Raw genomic sequence first — 17,833 nt, forward strand, 5'->3', positions numbered from 1 at the left:
CGGCCCACTTGTGGTTTCACGTTGACTGTTTCCAAACAGGTGGATGTAAAGCAAATACTTGTATGTGAAACCTTTCCTTTCTTTAGTATCATATGTTTCACAAAAAACATGGGTCCCAATATGTAATAAATATGGCTATTAAGACCCATAACTCAATTAAAAATAAATTCTTTTAAAAAGACTCATAACTCACACATCAAGAATGTTTCCACTGCCTGCTGAAACTACAATCTGTCTCCAGAATTCCTCTAGATTGTTAATCAAATGGATAATGAGGTCCTAAGACTACTGAAACTAAATTATTAAAACAATTCCCATCTGTACTGTTACTAACTTCATGGATTTTAAAGCTCTCATCTGCTTATGCCAGGGGTCAGCAAATCTAACAGACACACTGCAAGAGTCTGTCCTGCAGATGACACCAAAAAAGGCTCATGAGTTATTATTACCGCAGTCAGGAAAACCCTGTTGCTAACAAACATCCGTTGACCTAATGACCTAATGATCATAAGAGAAGGTGCAAAATCCTTAAAGGCTCAGACTCTACAGATGAAGTGACTTCGCCATGAGCAAATCTCTAAAGACTTCTGGAGTGCCACTGAATGATTAGTGGTTGGAAGGAAAAGGAGTTATTGTTCAAGCCAACAGATATTTCCAATAATATTTTTTTAACTTCTCAATCACGGGGCAGAGAAAAAGTCAAGGCTAATATTGTTGGAAAGGAGGGAGCTGATGGAAGTACCTAGCATTTATCAACCTCCAACTCTTTAGAGATTACTTTTCTTTCAGATAGGTGCATTTAGAAATTACACTTATTCACTCCATAGTTTTTCATCAAGGACTGTATCAGAATCTCAAGGAAATAATTCTAAATATACACGTCCAAGCCTTCCTTGATCTATTCAGCCAAAATCTTCAGAGAACAGCCTAGGCTTATAAATTTTTTTAAATACGTTTTCCCAAGTGATTGCAGTTCACTAGCACAATCTAGCAAGAATAAGTGCAGTAACCACACCAGTCTCATCTCTCTTACCCACAAGGCCAATTCCTTCTATTACTTGAGGATTTGAAAAAAAAGAAAAGTGTAAGAGGTAAGAGTCATCAAAACTGGAAATTCTTTCATTTTCCTCAGTAAACAGGGTTAGAACAGGGACTGGTAAACTCAAAAGGCAACCTGATCTCATTATTTATAGACCCCTTACTTTTCATCAAGACATTCTAGATTGGAGAGCAGACTCTAGACTCTTATCTAAATGGCTGTTTCTGCCAGAATAGGATAAGATGTTAGTTAATTATTTGTTCTTCTCTCTTATTTCCCACTTAATTGCCACCTGTTCACTGCCAGTCTGATTTCCTCAGAGTCTTCCTAAAACTGGTATCTAGGCAAATTTACAATTCACTCCCTCTCTTTCTTAAAATAACAGCTATTATCCCTGGAAACTGAAAAGCACCTTACAGAAATATATAAACTGAAGGGAATAAAAAGCAAAAACTAAAACCTCGGGATTCCGTGGTGGTGCAGTGGCTGGGTCTCAGTGCTCCCAGGAAAGGGGGCCTGGGTTCGAGCCCTGGTCAGGAAACTAGATCCTGCATGCTGAAACTAAGCCCAGCACAGCCAAATAAATAAATATTAAAATAAATAAATCCTCTTCTTGGTATTTCCCAATTGCCAAAGTTCCAACTTCACTTGCATTTTTCACTTGCTTGCTTCTTTTCCTTTCCTTTTACCCTCTTAAGACTTGTGCTATGAGAGAGAAATCATGTTTTATATAAGTCATTTTTCATAAAATGGGAATTTGTTAACAGCAGCAAGATTTCTATTATGTTGTAAAACGCTTTTGTTATGTTTTAATTTTAAGACAAAGTCTACTTCAGAGGGAAATTTTGTTTCACTGTGTTACTTTAGACTAATTGGGGAAAAAAACCCAACTTGAGTGGGGGAATATATTTGGAAAAAGTTCTGCCTTTAACAAGTGCAGTGTTACCACAAATATCTGCCATAAACACATGAATGAACGCTTTGCTCTCTAATACTTCTTCAGAAATATGTGTAAAGTGAAATCTTAGACAATTTGGTTCTTTCAAAATACTTTCTCTCAGGGAAGGCTGCAGCTTCCAAACACAGGAAACTGAGCCCACCTGTGAGAGTGGAAGGAGTTCCTGGTGGGGCTGCAGCTGCAGGACGTCACGTGGGTCCTGGAGAAAGAGCAGGAGGGGCGGCTTCGCCATCACCAGCTCCACACACACAGATGCAGCCCCACCAAGCAGCTCCCCAGGGCTGAGCGCGGGAGACCCCGAGGTGTACATCGCGAACCAAGTGGTCACCAGCACAAGTGAACGCCCTTGCTGGGAGTCAAACATGACCTGACCCTCTTGGCCAGATCTCAGAACCGGGGTCCTGGAGGGCTCAGGGCTCCAGGCCTGCTGCCTCCCAGGCCCACTTGCACTCACCCTGCTCCCCCTCATGGGCACTGGGTCTCCTTCCTCCTTCCACCCATCCAAAGGGGCACCCACACATTCCCTGAGCCCCTGGAAGCAGCTACTCCTCACATCGCTTCACTCCCCCCAGGCCTTCACCATTTGTGGTCTCTGCGCCTACCACCCACTCCCGGGCACGTTCTGATGGGAAATCTTCCTTCTGGCTGGGAGACAGAGCTTTGCCCTCTCTGTGGGCTCCAACATCTTTCCCCACCCCCTGCAGCAGCTTTGGAATTGTTCCCATGATGACAGCGCTTGATGGACACTATTCAGTTTACCTATTTACATAGTTAGAAATAAAACACTTCTAGTTTAAAAAAATGCTTTGCAAATATTTTGTAAATAAAGTTGGTTGAGATATACCTTGTTCCTGGCTTCTATATTGGCATCGCAGGAAAGCAGCTTTGCTGCGAGTGATATATTCTGGCAAAAGACAGCATAGTGAAGAGCGGTGTTCCCACTGACATCCATGACATTTGGGTCGGCACCATGCTCCAGCAGAAGAGTCGCACACTCCTCTTCTTGGCATTCTATGGCCTGTCAGTGTTGTGCCAAGAAACAGAGTGTAAATTCTAGGAATTCCAAGTAAACGGTCCATAAGCTTCACCGGTCTGCTATATCTAAATGAGATGAATTCACTTTAGTCTCAGTAGTTAAATCACATCCACCTCGTGTGGACACGGTTCACTGCCCCATACCTTCATCAGCGCGGTCCTGTTTTCATTATCACAAAGGTTAAGCAGGCATTTTCTCTCCAGGAGGAGAGTGACCACCGCTGAATGGCCATTGGCACAGGCCAAGTGGAGCGCAGTCCTATGAAAGCAAGAGAAGTTTTCAGGAAACTGTAGTGTTACTGTTTCAAAACAAACAATTGTTCCTGTGATTGAGACATTCAGTAGCATGCTATTCCTATCGCTCTAAAACAAATATTTCATTTCCTTCTGGAGAAAGCATTAGCTAATGTTAGCATTAGCTCTTCTTAACACAGTAATGAAAGAACAATTTACTTGAATTGAATGACCATGACCTTGAGATTCAGCTCAACTTGGGTTTGAATTTGACTTTCACTCTGTCACTTGGCTGTCGCTCAGCCTCTCTGTGTCTCAATTTCCTCGTCGACAAAATGGAGAGAGAGAAGTAGTTCTCTCACAGGACAGCACTGCGATGCTTCAGTGAGATCCGTGCAAAGGGTTTAGAACCGTTCCTGGCACAGGTAACAGCTCAGTAACTGTTAGGTGATATAATCATAATTATTACTATTACTACTATTTTACAAGGACAACATCTCAGTGAAGTCAAAGGATATCACACCTCCTCTGCAGACACATTTTGAGGATTAGAGACAATACTGTACTTCAACGATTCTAATACGTTCATTTTCTGACATTTTAACGTCTCTGACATTGGAATGAAACGTATAATTCATAACGTCTGTGCAACTATAATTGGTAGCATTTTTGTTTGCACATTTCTCAGTTTTTCTGTTGATCTAATTACCATAAGGTCTTTCTCTCTAAGGTTGCTTCTTTTTAATTAAAGTACAGATGATGCATATTACATATTATTATATATTACAGGTACCCAACATAGTGATTCACAATTTTCATAGGTCATACTCCATTTAAAGTTATTATACGATATTTGCTATATTCCCCATGTTGTACAATACATCCCAGTAGCTGGCAGGATTTTAGTTCCCCCACCAGGTATCGAACCCTGGGCCCACAGCAGTGAGTCTTAACCACTGGACGACCAAGGAACTCCCTAGATTCCCTTGACTTCTGAAAAGGCTGAAAGTTGTCAGAAAATATCAATCCTCAAAAAAAATTCTAAAAAAAATTGAAAGTGAGAAATCATTTTTATCTGTGCCACATTCCTATTAGTGCCAAAAAGACAAGCCCTGTCTGCTATCCAACTTGCCTATAGACAGCTTGATCTACAGAGAATTTTTTGTGTTGTTAAAATGTTAAATCAATATCCAGATTTCTTTTCTTTTTCTTTTTCTTTTTTTTTTTTTGTGCCGAAATCCAGGAAACTCCAGAATTCTTACTTTTGAAATCATTCTTAGAAAGGTCTTTGGGGTGGGAGGGATGCTCACAAGGAGGGGGATATATGTAACTGATTTATGATGTTTTACAGCAGTAAACAACACAACATTGTAAAGCAATTATTCTCCAATTAAAAAAAATTAAGGTTAAGAAACAGTAGAAATAGAAAAAACAGAAGGTCTCTGTCAGCAGATAAAAAATGTATAAATAGGAATCTGAGTTTTATTCTGGTACTTTTCTCACTGTGCATGTTTGAAATGTTTGATCCATACTCTATCTGAAACTTTTTGGTGAGATAAAAATCGAGTTACTTTTCTCTTTTACCAAGTTATTTCTCCAGCATCTATACACAGTTTATCATTTCTCACAGGAAAGGTCATCATTTTCAAGTTCTAAAGTTTTACATGCATTTGGGTGTTTGGGCATTCTGTTCCATTCATTTATCCATCTTTTCAGTTGTTAATAAATGAACACTTTGTGGGCACTTATAGCACATTTTGATATCTAGAAAGGCAAATCTTCCTCTACTATACAAAACTTTTAATTTCACCACAACAATTAAAGGCAGCATATGTAACCCAAAATCTTTAAAACCATGAAATACTGATTTGGTTTAAATATAGAAAGACCATACATCCTAAGAACATGCCTTCCTATTCAAGGACCACAGCCAGCTGCCTACTTCAAAGCTGTCTTCTAAGGTCCCTCAGCAAAGAACACATATACCTAAGTGTACGCTGACATAAAATGGATATTGAATTGTATCTGAAGGATTTTCAATCCAGAAGTTGATCTGGCATGGGAATTATTTTGCTCACTATGCAGTTTTCTGTAATATATAACCTTACGGTATAAAAAATGGTATACATTAAAAATAAGATATTGACAACATCAGAAATCTGTCCACTGCCATGATCCACAATAGGTGATCCATGAAGAAGTGCTTTCATAAATCACATGAGAAAAAATGGGAGAGCCAGGTGGCTCAGGAGATTTCTTGAAGGCTATATAACTTGAGAGGTTTTACTCATGAGTACATCATGCTAACCCATGCAAATAAAAAGTAGGAGGAAGAAAGGAAAAACAGACGCTATTCATGTTTCATTTCATTTCTGTGATTACCGACATTCAGTCAAATGACTTCAAAACTATCAGGAAAGCTCTATAAGGGGAATTATAAGTGGGTCCAAAACCAGCTAGGGCTTTTTGCCGCCTATAAAGTCTGTGGGGGGCTGGATCCCAGGAAGGTATCCAGGAGCCTTGGAGGGGAAACTCACAGGAGGGACCTCTGCCAGACCCTTCCACCCCGCTTACCTGTTCATCTTGTCCCTGTCGTTCAGGCCATTTTTTCCAAACAACAGAACATGCTCCACTTTGGCTACGTTCCCCACAATGGCAGCTTTGTGGATCTTTCTGAGGTCTTTGTCTCGGATGCGGTACCCGGGCTGGAAGTTGATTCCATGACCGCTGTCTCTCACCGGGTTGATGGAGGAGCCAAAGGGCGACACACCCTTCTTACTCCTGAAGCCAAAAATCTTCTTCATCGCAGAGCCTACGGACTCTAAACACACCTCACCTCTCCCTCGGCTCTTCACAGTCCCCTAAACCCAACACAAGCGCTACAGATAAGTCAGAGTGGTCCCGCCACAACCTCCCAGTTGGGAAGCTCAACGGTTTGGAATCTTTCATCCCAGAATGATCGTTGCTAAGCGACACCTCTAAACACATTGCCCGTGTGCACAGAGGCTTGGCGTGCCAGACTGCCCAGTGCTCATATGCAAGATCTATAAGTTCATTTCCTGAAAGAAACAAACAATATCAATAAACCCTTACCTAAACTAAGGAGGAAAGAGAGGAAACTGAAATACAGAAATGAAAGTGACATTATAACTGTGTAACTGTCAAAATAACTATAGTATCCAAAGCAATCGACAGATTCAGTGCAATTTCTATCGAATTACCAATGGCATTTTTCACACAACTAGAACAAAAAATTTTACAGTGTGTATGGAAACAAAAGACCCCAAATAGACAAGGCAATCTTGAGAAAGAAAAGCAAGAGCCAACAGAATCAGGTACCCTGACTGCAGACTACTCTGCAAGCTTCAGTAATCAAACCACAGTACTAGCACAAAAACAGAAATATACTGAATGATCAATGGAACAAGACAGAAAGTCCAGAGAGAAATATACGTACCTGTGGTCAATTAATCTAGGATAAAGGAGGCAAGACTATACAAAGGAGAAAAGACAGCCCCTTCAATAAGTGGTGCTGAGAAAACTCAACTACATATATAAGAAGGAAATTAGAACACTCCCTAACATCATTCACAAAAATAAACTCAAAATGGACTAAACACCTAAACATAAGACACGTCCTATAAAACGCAGAGGAGAATATAGGCAGGACACACTCTGACATAACTTACAGCAGGATCTCTTAATGAAAATAAAAATAGAAATAAGCAAATGGGATGTAATTAAACGTAAAAGCTTTTGCACAGTGCAGGAAATCATAAACAAGACAGACGACAACCCACAGAATATTTGCAAATGATGCAATTGACAAGGGATTAATCTCCAACATATTCAAACAGCTCAAAGAGCTCAATATCAGAAAACAAACTATCTGATCAAAACATGAGCATAAGATCGAAATACATATTTCTGTAAGGAACACCTACAGACGACCAAAAAGCGCATGAGGGAAGCTCAGAAAGGATGCTCCGCATCACTAATTATTATAGAAATGCAGAAACACTATAATAAGGTATCATTTCACACCAATCAGAATAGCCATCATCAAAAAATATACAAACAATAAGTGCTGGAGAAAGTGTGGAGAAAAGGGAACCCTTCTACACTGTTTATGGAATGCAACTAGGTACACCCACTGTAGAAAACTCTATAAAGGTTTCTTTAAAAACTAAATATAGAGTTGCCATATGATTCAGCAATCTCAGTCTTGGGCATATATCTGGAGAAAACCATAATTCAAAAAGGTACATGCACCCCAATGTTTACTGCAGAACTATTTACAATAGCCAAGACATTGAAGCAACCTAAGTGTCCATCACCAGAAGAATGGATAAAGAAGATGTGGTACACACACACACACACACACACACACACACACACACACACACCCCGAAAACGGAATATTACCCGGCCATAAAAAGAAATAATAATGCCATGTGCAGCAACACAGATGGATCTCGAAATTACAGTCCTAAGTGAAGTAACTCAGACAGAGAAAAACAAGTATTACATCACTTACACGTGGAATTTAATAAAAATAAGCTTATCTACACAACAGAAACCAACTCAAAAGATCTCAAAGTCAAATTATGGTTATGAAAGGGGAAACGTGGGGAAGGATAAATTAGGAGATTGGGATTAACATATATACAGTATTTTCCAGTAGTCATGTATGGATATGAGAGGTGTACAATAAAGAAGGCTGACTGCCAAAGAATTAATGCTTTTGAACTGTGGTGTTGGGAGTAGACTCTCGAGAGTCCTTGGACTGCAAGGAGATTAAGCCAGTCAATCCTAAAGGAAATCAATCCTGAATATTCACTGGAAGGACTGATGTTGAGGCTGAAGCTCCAATACTTCAGCCACTTGATGTGAAGAGCTGACTCATCAGAAAAGACCCTTATGCTGAGAAAGATGGAAGGCAGGAGGAGAAAGGGGACAACAGAGGATGAGAGGGTTGGAGAGCATCACCAACTCAATGGACATGAATTTGAGCTCACCCCACAAGATACTGGAGCACAGAGGAGGCTGGCGGGCTGCAGCCCATTGGTCGCAGAGTCGGACAGGACTGAGTGACTAACGCTTTCACTTTGAATATGGAAAACTTAACAGTGCTGGTTTTTAAATCACTTAAGTTAGCTGCAGAGAAAATACTTAGTATCAAAAGTACTTAGATACTATTGTTTAAAAGTAGTATTAATACTACTTAAAAGTAGTATTTTTAAAATACCATATAAATTTTCATCATACACAAAAATATTTCCCTTTAATAAAGATTTTCTCATGTTTAACAAGAAACAACTAAAATGTCATGAAAATAGTCCAGAAGGGAAATTTTTACTATTTATCTTTCAGATCATATATTTTTTCTTCAAAATCTGTACATATTCTTGTGATGTTTTCAAAAGCAGGTCCTGAGACAGATTTGATCCATCTGTAGCTCCTAGAGGAGACAATCCATAGGACTCAGATTCAAATTCAGCAGCAGCTGGAAAGAAAAGGGATTACATTTTTTATCTAAAATACTTGAGTTAACTCAGTATTAGTAAAAAAAAAAAAAAAAAATCTGAGATATTTCTAAGTGCTCTGAAAAATGAAACATATCTATAGATGACAGAAAACAAAATACAAGATTACAATTATATAATCAGCCCACAGTCCCACATGTGGCTGAGTATCAGAGCTTCTGGCTTTCTCATTCTTCATTCATTTACTCAGTAACTATCTGCTAAGGTGCTGTGACAAACACTGGAATTACAAGATGAAGGTGACCCAGTCACCCTGAGAAATGACAATGCCATGAACTGTCAAAATAGATGAACAGACAACTTCCATACGGAGTCATAAATACTAAGACAGGTATACAAGATGGCACGAGGAGCACTCAGGAGGGACAGCCGGCTTTGTGTCAATACTGCCAGCTTTTTGGTGGAGGTGCTATGGAAGTAGCTACCTGAAGGACAGGAAAAAGTACGAGAGACAGAGGGGAGAAGCATGTACAAAGACCAGAGGTGAGGAAACGAATCTGTGGGATCCTACACAGTCTGGCTGGTTAGCTGCACAGCTAAGGGACAGAGTAAGGTGGTAAAGAGATAAGGCCAACTACTTTGGAAGGACCCAAATTGATGCAGGTGTTTGGAGCTTTTCCTGAGGGCAAGAGATAAACTAGCGACAAAGTCAATCACACAGAAATTATAAAGTCACCCACCAAGTGACAGCTACGCAAACATGACTGCTTGAGTCTGGCTGTTCTAGCCTTAACCACTACCAGACACTTGAGATGCTGATGAACTCCATGCTTTCTTAGAAAGGTGTCAGGGTGCAGATGGACAGTTCCACAGCGATGGCAGTAGTAGAGAAAGGATACCGCCAGAAATAAATAGAAATACACAGACCTTTTGAGATTTTTTTTAAACTATGGAACATGATGAATAAATGAAGAGGAATATTTTTCACTATGACTGTTCATGCTTTCACATTTTTCATTAGCTATGCATAAGAAAAAACCATTTAACATAGCATCTGTTATCCAAACAATGGAAAGAACTGCCATTTATTGTTTACAGTGTATTTCAGAAATCAATGTCTAAATTTAATTCATACATTTTGGCAACATACCTTCTCTTAGTTCTCTAGTTATACTCCTGTCCAACTCCTGCCGCATCTGAAATAAGTCAAATATTATTTATCTTTAAGTTAAGCAAGAGATATTATCATAGGAATGTTATACAGCTTACTAAATGTGACATTTAAATAATACTTTTAGAGACTAGATCTAACTTGAAGATTACTTAAGTAGAAAAATAATCACATAAATACAAGAAAATAAATTCCTACTTATTCCGCTTATAAATAACAGAGAACATATATATGGAATGTTATTTAATCTGATAAAAAGTACAATAAATATCAGTCTATCGAGTACACATAATTTCAAAGAATTAGAGAATGATCCATGATCCTAGGAATGACCCACAAGATTACCATCTTCTCCCCCTAATAGCTCCTGCCCTAAATACATACTCCTGAGACCTTTATTTTGATTTCTAGGTGAGGATCCTGTTCAAATCGAGGAAGTAGTTTGAGTTGAATGTTATTAAGGAGAACACATTTGCAATTTTCTTTAAACTTTTCCATATAACAAAAACACAGAACGGTGAGAAAATTATACATAAGAAAACAATGTACCAGCAAGTTTTTATTCTAAAAGTGTGTAGTGAGGATTAACACATAACTGGGTTGTGGAACTGAGAAGTCACAAGTGCAGGACCTCTGGCCACTCCTTTGGCTAAAAGGCTTTATACTTTTATATAATATGGTTCCACAGAAAAGTCTGTTTTTTTTAAAAGAAAGGTTGTTTTCTTTGGAAAAAACAAAACAAAACTTTTTTAAGGTATGAGAGCCATGATTTAGGCAAAGTTTGTAATTCTACAAAAGAAGTAACAAAGCCAATGACTTTCTTACTGAGTCCAGAGTCCTATGCCAGCTACTTCCTCAGATTAAGAAAAAACACATAAATTTTTAACTATAATGCAGAGAAAATGAATATGTAAAACCTTCTTACATAGTTTAATAATGCTTGTGGCATGACATGACATGGTAGCTTTCTAACTAAATCATGTTTTAAAGGCAAGAACAAGAATAAATTATTGTCAAACTCCTATATGTAGCAGTCAGTTGATAGTTAATTTATAAAGCATAAATTTTTTAAAAACACACGACAGGGAACTTGAAGGAGAAAAGTTTCAAGGTGAGGACTTATACTCCTACCCTCCTTATCAGAGGTGAGGAGATTTACCTAATGGGTGAGTTTGGGAGTAGGAACTTCTCCCAAAGTGCTTGCTTGGTTCCAAATCTCTACTTTGAAAAGATGTACGTGCCCACAGCACCATGAACTTGGGTGTGCAGTAAGCAGCCTGCGCCTGGGATGGGGGTCAAGCATTTGCTTCCTCCTCTTAGACCTGCGTGGGGAAGTGTCTGACTTGTGATGAAGTGTTCGGAGGCCCGCTATGACCGCACAGCTAAAGCACGTCCTGCAGTTTCACAGCTCTCAAGTACCAAGACCCAGTGTAGATGCAGTGCTGTCAAAGAAACCTTAATTGCTCTCTGACGATGGCAAGAAGCCAAATGAGAAAACAGGCTGAGACTGCATTTAACTAGGGCTACTTTTCTGTGCATCACAAACATCAGGAAAACACCATCAAAACCATAAACCTGTGTGCACTGACTGAAATGGATATTTTAATCACAACAGTGAAATAACAGTGAAAACTGGGTGTAATTTAAAGACTCCCCATCATTGCTATCTTAGATACCATTCATCCAGGTGATGTCAAGACAGAGACAAAGTGAGCTTCATTTATAATTTTTAAATGTTTGAATTAAATACAAATCTAGAAATATTCTACAAATGCTCAGCAAGATTGTCTTTTTAAATTATAAATAAAAATGCTATAGGTAAAATAAAGAAAATGACAAAAATGTCATTTTTGTAAGAAATGACAAAATTTATGTAAGAAAATGACAAAAAATGTTAAGGTAAAACTAGAAATTAATGTTTCGGTTTAGTACTATAAGTTTATTTAATTCATAAAAAGGATTTATCTAGGATTCCTTTAAACAAAAAACATCCATATGTGGTCAGTGTTTAGATGCCAGTGATTCACTTATGCTTCAGTTCAGTTCAGTTTAGTCACTCAGTCGTGTCCGACTCTTTGCGACCCCATGAATCGCAGCATGCCAGGCCTCCCTGTCCATCACCATCTCCCAGAGTTCACTCAAACTCAAGTCCATCGAGTCGGTGATGCCATCCAGCCATGTCATCCTCTGTCGTCCCCTTCTCCTGCTCCCAATCCCTCCCAGCATCAAAGTCTTTTCCAATGAGTCAACTCTTTGCATGAGGTGGACAAAGTACTGGAGTTTCAGCTTTAGCATCATTCTTTCCAAAGAAATCCCAGGACTGATCTCCTTCAGAATGGACTGGCTGGATCTCCTTGCAGTCAAAGGGACTCTCAAGAGTCTTTTCCAACACCACAGTTCAAAAGCAGCAATTCTTCAGCGCTCAGCTTTCTTCACAGTCCAGCTCTCGCATCCATACATGACCACAGGAAAACCATAGCCTTGACTAGACGGACCTTTGTTAGCAAAGTACTGTCTCTTGCTTTTCAATATGCTATCTGCTGCTGCTGCTGCTGCTGCTGCTAAGTAGGTTGGTCATAACTTTTCTTCCAAGGAGTAACTGGAAGAATTACTCCATTACTTTACTAGCATTACTTTACTAGCGTGTGAGATGAGTGCAATTGTGCGGTAGTTTGAGCATTCTTTGGCATTGCCTTTCTTTGGGATTGGAATGAAAACTGACCTTTTCCAGTCCTCTGGCCACTGCTGAGTTTTCCAAATTTGCTGGCATACTGAGTACAGCACTTTCACAGCATCATCTTTCAGGATTTGAAACAGCTTAACTGGAATTTCATCACCTCCACCAGCTTTGTTTGTAGCGATGCTTTCTAAGGCCCACTTGACTTCACATTCCAGGACGTCTGGCTCTAGGTGAGTGATCATACCATTGTGATTATCTTGGTCGTGAAGATCTTTTCTGTACAGTTCTTCTGTGTATTCTTGCCTTCTCTTCTTAGTATCTTCTGCTTCTGTTAGGTCCATATCATTTCAGTCCTTTATCAAGCCCATCTTTGCATGAAATGTTCCCTTGGTATCTCTAATTTTCTTGAAGAGATATCTAGTCTTTCCCATTCTGTTGTTTTAGAGGTAGAAAAACTTCATTGGGTACAGCAGAGATTGGAAATGATTATGAACCATTGCCAACTAAAATCAACTAGAAAGGAAGTGAAACATCTGAAAGAATACTTTTGGATACTAGGCAGTAAGATTTCATTTCTAAAGTAGAATTTCAATGCAGCTTTTCAAGAAATTTAATAATTTAGTAAGTATCTCTTAAAATCAAGAACTCTGGGACAAAAAAATCATAAAATTTCTGTCTCCTTTATTCAGTTCAGTTCAGTTCAGTCACTCAGTCGTGTCCGACTCTTTGCGACCCCATGAATCACAGCACGCCAGGCCTCCCTGTCCATCACCATCTCCCGGAGTTCACCCAGACTCTCGTCTATGGAGTCCGTGATGCCATCCAGCCATCTCATCCTGGGTCATCCCCTTCTCCTCCTGCCCCTAATCTCTCCCAGCATCAGAGTCTTTTCCAATGAGTCAGCTCTTCGCATGAGGTGTCCAAAGTACTGGAGTTTCAGCTTTAGCATCATTCCTTCCAATGAAATCTAGGACTGATCTCCTTCAGAATGGACTGGTTGGGTCTCCTTGCAGTCCAAGGGACCCTCAAGAGTCTTCTCCAACACCACAGTTCAAACGCATCAATTCTTCGGCGCTTAACCTTCTTCACAGTCCAACTCTCACATCCATACATGACCACAGGAAAACCATAGCCTTGACTAGGCGGACCTTAGTCAGCAAAGTAATGTCTGCTTTTGAATATACTATCTAGGTCTCTTTTATTAGCACAGCTAATTATGACTTTTACTTAGTGTGCATTAAGTCAAATAAACAACTCAGAAGTTCACCAAATTAAAAACAAGGATCATTCATATCAGAAATCTGAAACCCAGTGAACAAAAGATAATAGAACTAACCTTGGTCAAGTAAGTCTCCATGCTGTTGTTCGAAGGGCGTGGAATTGAGGTAGAAAAACCTACGTTTGCTCTTGGAGTAAGATTTCCATTGAGCACTAAAGGGTTATTGAAATTTCCAACACAAGGGGGCTCCAGGACTGGCCTCGTGGTAAGAGTGCTGAGTAAAGATTTGTTCTGCTCTTTCTCCACCTCAAGTTTGGTGCTGATCACTGCCAGCCTCTCATGAGTCCTGGGGAAGATGGAAAACACCAACTTAATGATTTTCATTTTTAAAGTCGCCATATAGTAAATGGAATTCCCAATAACCTGTCTGAACACTGAAAGCACAGAGCAGACCTCCTGTAAACAATGACAGCTGTCACCTTGCTCTAAAGAAGCACACATGTGTCTGGGGCTCCTCGAGTAACAAGCCACAGTTGGGAGAGGAGAGAAAGGGCATCAGAGAGAAAGGGAGGTGGCCTCACAATGACACCTGCTGCTTCTGGGACACACCTGCCTCCAGGAAACAGTTCAGGGATGAAGAAACACCCCATCCCACAAAGCCACTTGCAAGCATTTGCTTTCACCACCCTTGTATACACGTTTCACTCATGACCTCGGAGAAATTAAGCTTTTGGCTCTGAGGAATCATCTAGAGTCACAATCTCAAGGGAGGACAAGAAAGTCAATGGGTGATTGAAAAGAGCTAAAACAGCCCCAGAAAGAACCACAAGCATCCCCTGCTTTTCCAAAGTTCAGTTTATGTTACTTCACTTCTAGGAAAGGCCTACGTCAGCATCTGTTTTAGATAATAAAAAAAAAAAATTTTTTTTGAAGAGACTTTGGTTTCATATAAAAAGGTTCAGTGTATATTTTGCAGTGAGAGGCATTGCACTCCCCAAGCAGGGAGACTGGCCCCACTGGGCTCCTTCCCTGGAAGCCACACCCCACATCTCAGTGTCAAGTCACCACAGCCCTGAACCCTGTCTGGGAGCACCTGTGCTCCACTTGTGCATATTCACTTTAGGCTTCGACTAGCAGAACGTGCCCTTGGGTCCCTGCTTCTTTGCTGTATGCTGCTTTGGCTTATGGAAGGCGTCCCAGGAGTGCTCTGCTTTCAGACAGTCGGGAAACCTGGACTCGGCCCTGGAGGTGCCATCTGCCCTTTCCAGCCTCCACACCCCCCTCAGTCAGGTCACCATACTATTTCTAGCCACTCTGTGAACTATCCTGCATTTCACCCCTGTGTTAATTGCCCCCGGTTTCACAAGCATGCCTTTAGGCAGTGTGCTGCTGCTGCTAAGTCACTTCAGTCCTTTCAGACTCAGTGGTAAAACTTAAAAGGACATAGTATTAATAGTTTGTCTTAGGGTGCCCTCTAGCAGTGACCATCTAGTTAGCTTTCACTTCCTGCTAATCTCATGAACTGCGCTCTATAAAAATTAGGCTTTAGAGACAAATTAACGAACTAAATTTACTTTCTGTGATTCTGTGTTTTGACTTACTTGTCTAGTTTACCTTCCAATGACTTTCTAACTTCTAATTCTACTAGGTAGAGTTGCTTGTATTTTTCCAACTCTGCTTTATGAGACTCTTCTTGCAAAGTTTTCACCTTGGAGAGTTCAGATTCCAAGTCTTTAATTCTGAGTTCCATCTGACTTCTTATGGAAGCATTATTCTTCTCTTGTAACTGCTCTAAGTTCTCCTGAGATGCTGCTTGTATCTAAGGCAAATTTAAAAAGATAACATTTTAAAAATAATCATTAACCTGGAAAATGATATTTGCCCCCCTTTAGTTTTGAGTCAGTGATTCAGAAAGCAATTTTAAAGGTAAAAAAAAGAAGAGCAGAAGTTTAAAACAATTATCGTCAATGTGAAGTGAATTAAATGTGAATTATAAAATTAAAGTGGAATTATTGTTATAGTGGTACTTATATAATCTGATAATTCAAAGAACAAGAGGATCAACTTAAAATTTTAAAAATTGAACAAGACAACTTAAAAATAATTCAAGAGGATGGTACCAGATCTAAACCACAATATTTTCTTTTCCTCCTGTAGTCTTGTTTTATACCAATTGGTCTTATAAATGAAAGGATTCTCTAGTGAGAATCATTCTGATAGGTCAATGTGGTGATAACTGTGATGGAAACGGAAATATTTAAAGGGAGAAACAAGTGCCCCCTTCCTTCCAGAAAACTACCAAACCAACTGCTCTAAGGGAAGTAGAGGAAACACATAAGCCGTATACATCCAAAACGTAATTTACAATGAGGTGAGTTCAAGCACACGACAGATGAACAAATTAACCTGCAGAAAGAGGTTGACTTCCTTTAATTTCTCTACGAGATCCTGTCTCGCCCTTTCTTCAATCTCCCGTTTATACTGCTCTACTTGACTGCGTTCTACCATATTCATTTCTATATGACTTCTGAGGTTCACTACTTCCTGCTCCAACTTCTTTTTATTCTTCTCTAGTTTTTCACATTTCTTTTGCATTCCTTTCATAGATAATAACTCCTCTTGAAGAACTTGATTTTTTGCATCCAGGTGCAGACGTTTTGAAGATGCAGTTTCCAGCTCTGCTGTAAGATCATCAATCTGCAAGAATAAAACAATACTGCCTGGTAATGAGGCAAGTGGACTGAGCACAGCCTAACTCAAACCCAGGATCAAATAGATACGATGGTATCTGTACTGTAGAATGTAGGACCAGGGATTACTCAGAGAATCAAGAAAGAAGTTCAAACCACCAAGAGTCACAAAATATATTCTTCACTGTCATCATCTTTGTCACACAACATTTGCACTTGATTTTACACCCTTTTCTATTTTTTCTCCATAAAATGACTACAAGTCACCTCTTAGTAGAATGTCTCTTACTCCTTCCCCCCATCTTAATGCCCCATGTTTTAAAGAAGTTTGAGGGATGCTGTATTGAGTTATCTAGGGCTGAGTTAATAAATGTTTCCCAAAAGAAGATTGTGAAAATAAGACTCTAATTAATAAGTCTTGCAAATATGGATTCTAATCCCATAAGTCTTTCTGAACTATGAATAGTTTTTGCTAATTTGAACTGCATTCCAAAGAAAAGTAATTCAAAAGGTTAAAGAAATCCCATCTCCTAATAGCTTAGTGAGATGATCCATACATTTTTCTGAACAACAACAACAAAAAATGCCTCATTTTTGTAACCATTTGTTACTTTTCACAGAACAGAACATACCAAAGAAAACAACAAACAAAATTTGCGGGGAATTTCAGTGACACTGAGTTGCAAAGAACTTTCCTTTAGACAGAATGATTACTCGGTGAGTCGAGGTGAGTGGAGGTGGTGGTATTAAAACTGTCTACAAATTCTTTGACACTTCTCTGAAATTCCCTCCCCTTAAATATGTGCTGGCCTCAGTAACTGATTTCTACTGGACAGAGTCTGGGGAAACTGACTTGCTCTGTGGGAAAGCTCACCCTTAGCATCAGTCACTACGCTGCAAAGAAGCCCAGACCACATACTGAGCACCTTGTCAGTGTCCCCACTGACCACCCCCAACTAATGTCCCATACAAAAGCCAGCTCCAACTGCCAGACATGTGCATGAACTAACCTTCAGATGACTCTAGTCCCCACCTTCACGACATCCCAGCTGATGCCGACTGGAAAAGAAACGCGCTGGCCTCACTCACTGAGCCTTGCCCCAACACACATATGTGAACAAAGTAAATGCTGTTTTGAGCCACTAGGCTTTGACGTGGTTTATTATACAATTTGCTGGCAATAAATACCTGGCACAGATACTGATATTAAAAATGCCATTAAAAAAGAACTAAAAGATGTGAGAATGCCTTTCAACCTGGAGGTAGGTGAGATCCGAATGGATGCAGAGAAAGAAATGAAAACCCAAAGGGCTTCAAGACG

The 17,833-nt window shown here is 39.7% G+C and overlaps 2 protein-coding genes across 12 annotated transcripts in view; both read right to left on the minus strand.

Moving 5' to 3' along the window:
• LOC101109728 (ankyrin repeat domain-containing protein 26-like) overlaps positions 1-7,676 on the minus strand; it is a 57,280-nt gene extending 49,604 nt beyond the window's left edge. Inside the window, 3 exon segments of the mRNA XM_060397250.1 lie at positions 2,842-3,015; positions 3,177-3,291; positions 5,841-7,676. Of these exon segments, the coding sequence (XP_060253233.1) occupies positions 2,842-3,015; positions 3,177-3,291; positions 5,841-6,070 (519 nt within the window). The 5' untranslated portion in view covers positions 6,071-7,676.
• A 114-nt stretch (positions 7,677-7,790) lies between these two features.
• The window catches only part of LOC101118373 (ankyrin repeat domain-containing protein 26-like), a 73,993-nt gene continuing 63,950 nt past the window's right edge, over positions 7,791-17,833 (minus strand). For 8 of the 11 annotated variants that reach the window (XM_060397245.1, XM_060397244.1, XM_042230452.1 and 5 more), the window contains 5 exons: positions 16,229-16,519; positions 15,424-15,641; positions 13,940-14,168; positions 9,903-9,948; positions 7,791-8,772 (listed from right to left, as the gene is read on the minus strand). In XM_060397245.1, coding sequence (XP_060253228.1) covers positions 8,636-8,772; positions 9,903-9,948; positions 13,940-14,168; positions 15,424-15,641; positions 16,229-16,519 — 921 coding nt within the window. In that variant the 3' untranslated portion in view covers positions 7,791-8,635. Of the gene's footprint in view, positions 8,773-9,902; positions 9,949-13,939; positions 14,169-15,423; positions 15,642-16,228; positions 16,520-17,833 lie in introns of those variants that run through there. The other 3 variants (XM_060397247.1, XM_060397246.1, XM_042230454.2) reach the window with 1 other exon arrangement.

The sequence above is a fragment of the Ovis aries genome, chromosome 13, assembly GCF_016772045.2.
Source record: "Ovis aries strain OAR_USU_Benz2616 breed Rambouillet chromosome 13, ARS-UI_Ramb_v3.0, whole genome shotgun sequence".
Lineage (NCBI taxonomy): Eukaryota > Metazoa > Chordata > Mammalia > Artiodactyla > Bovidae > Ovis > Ovis aries.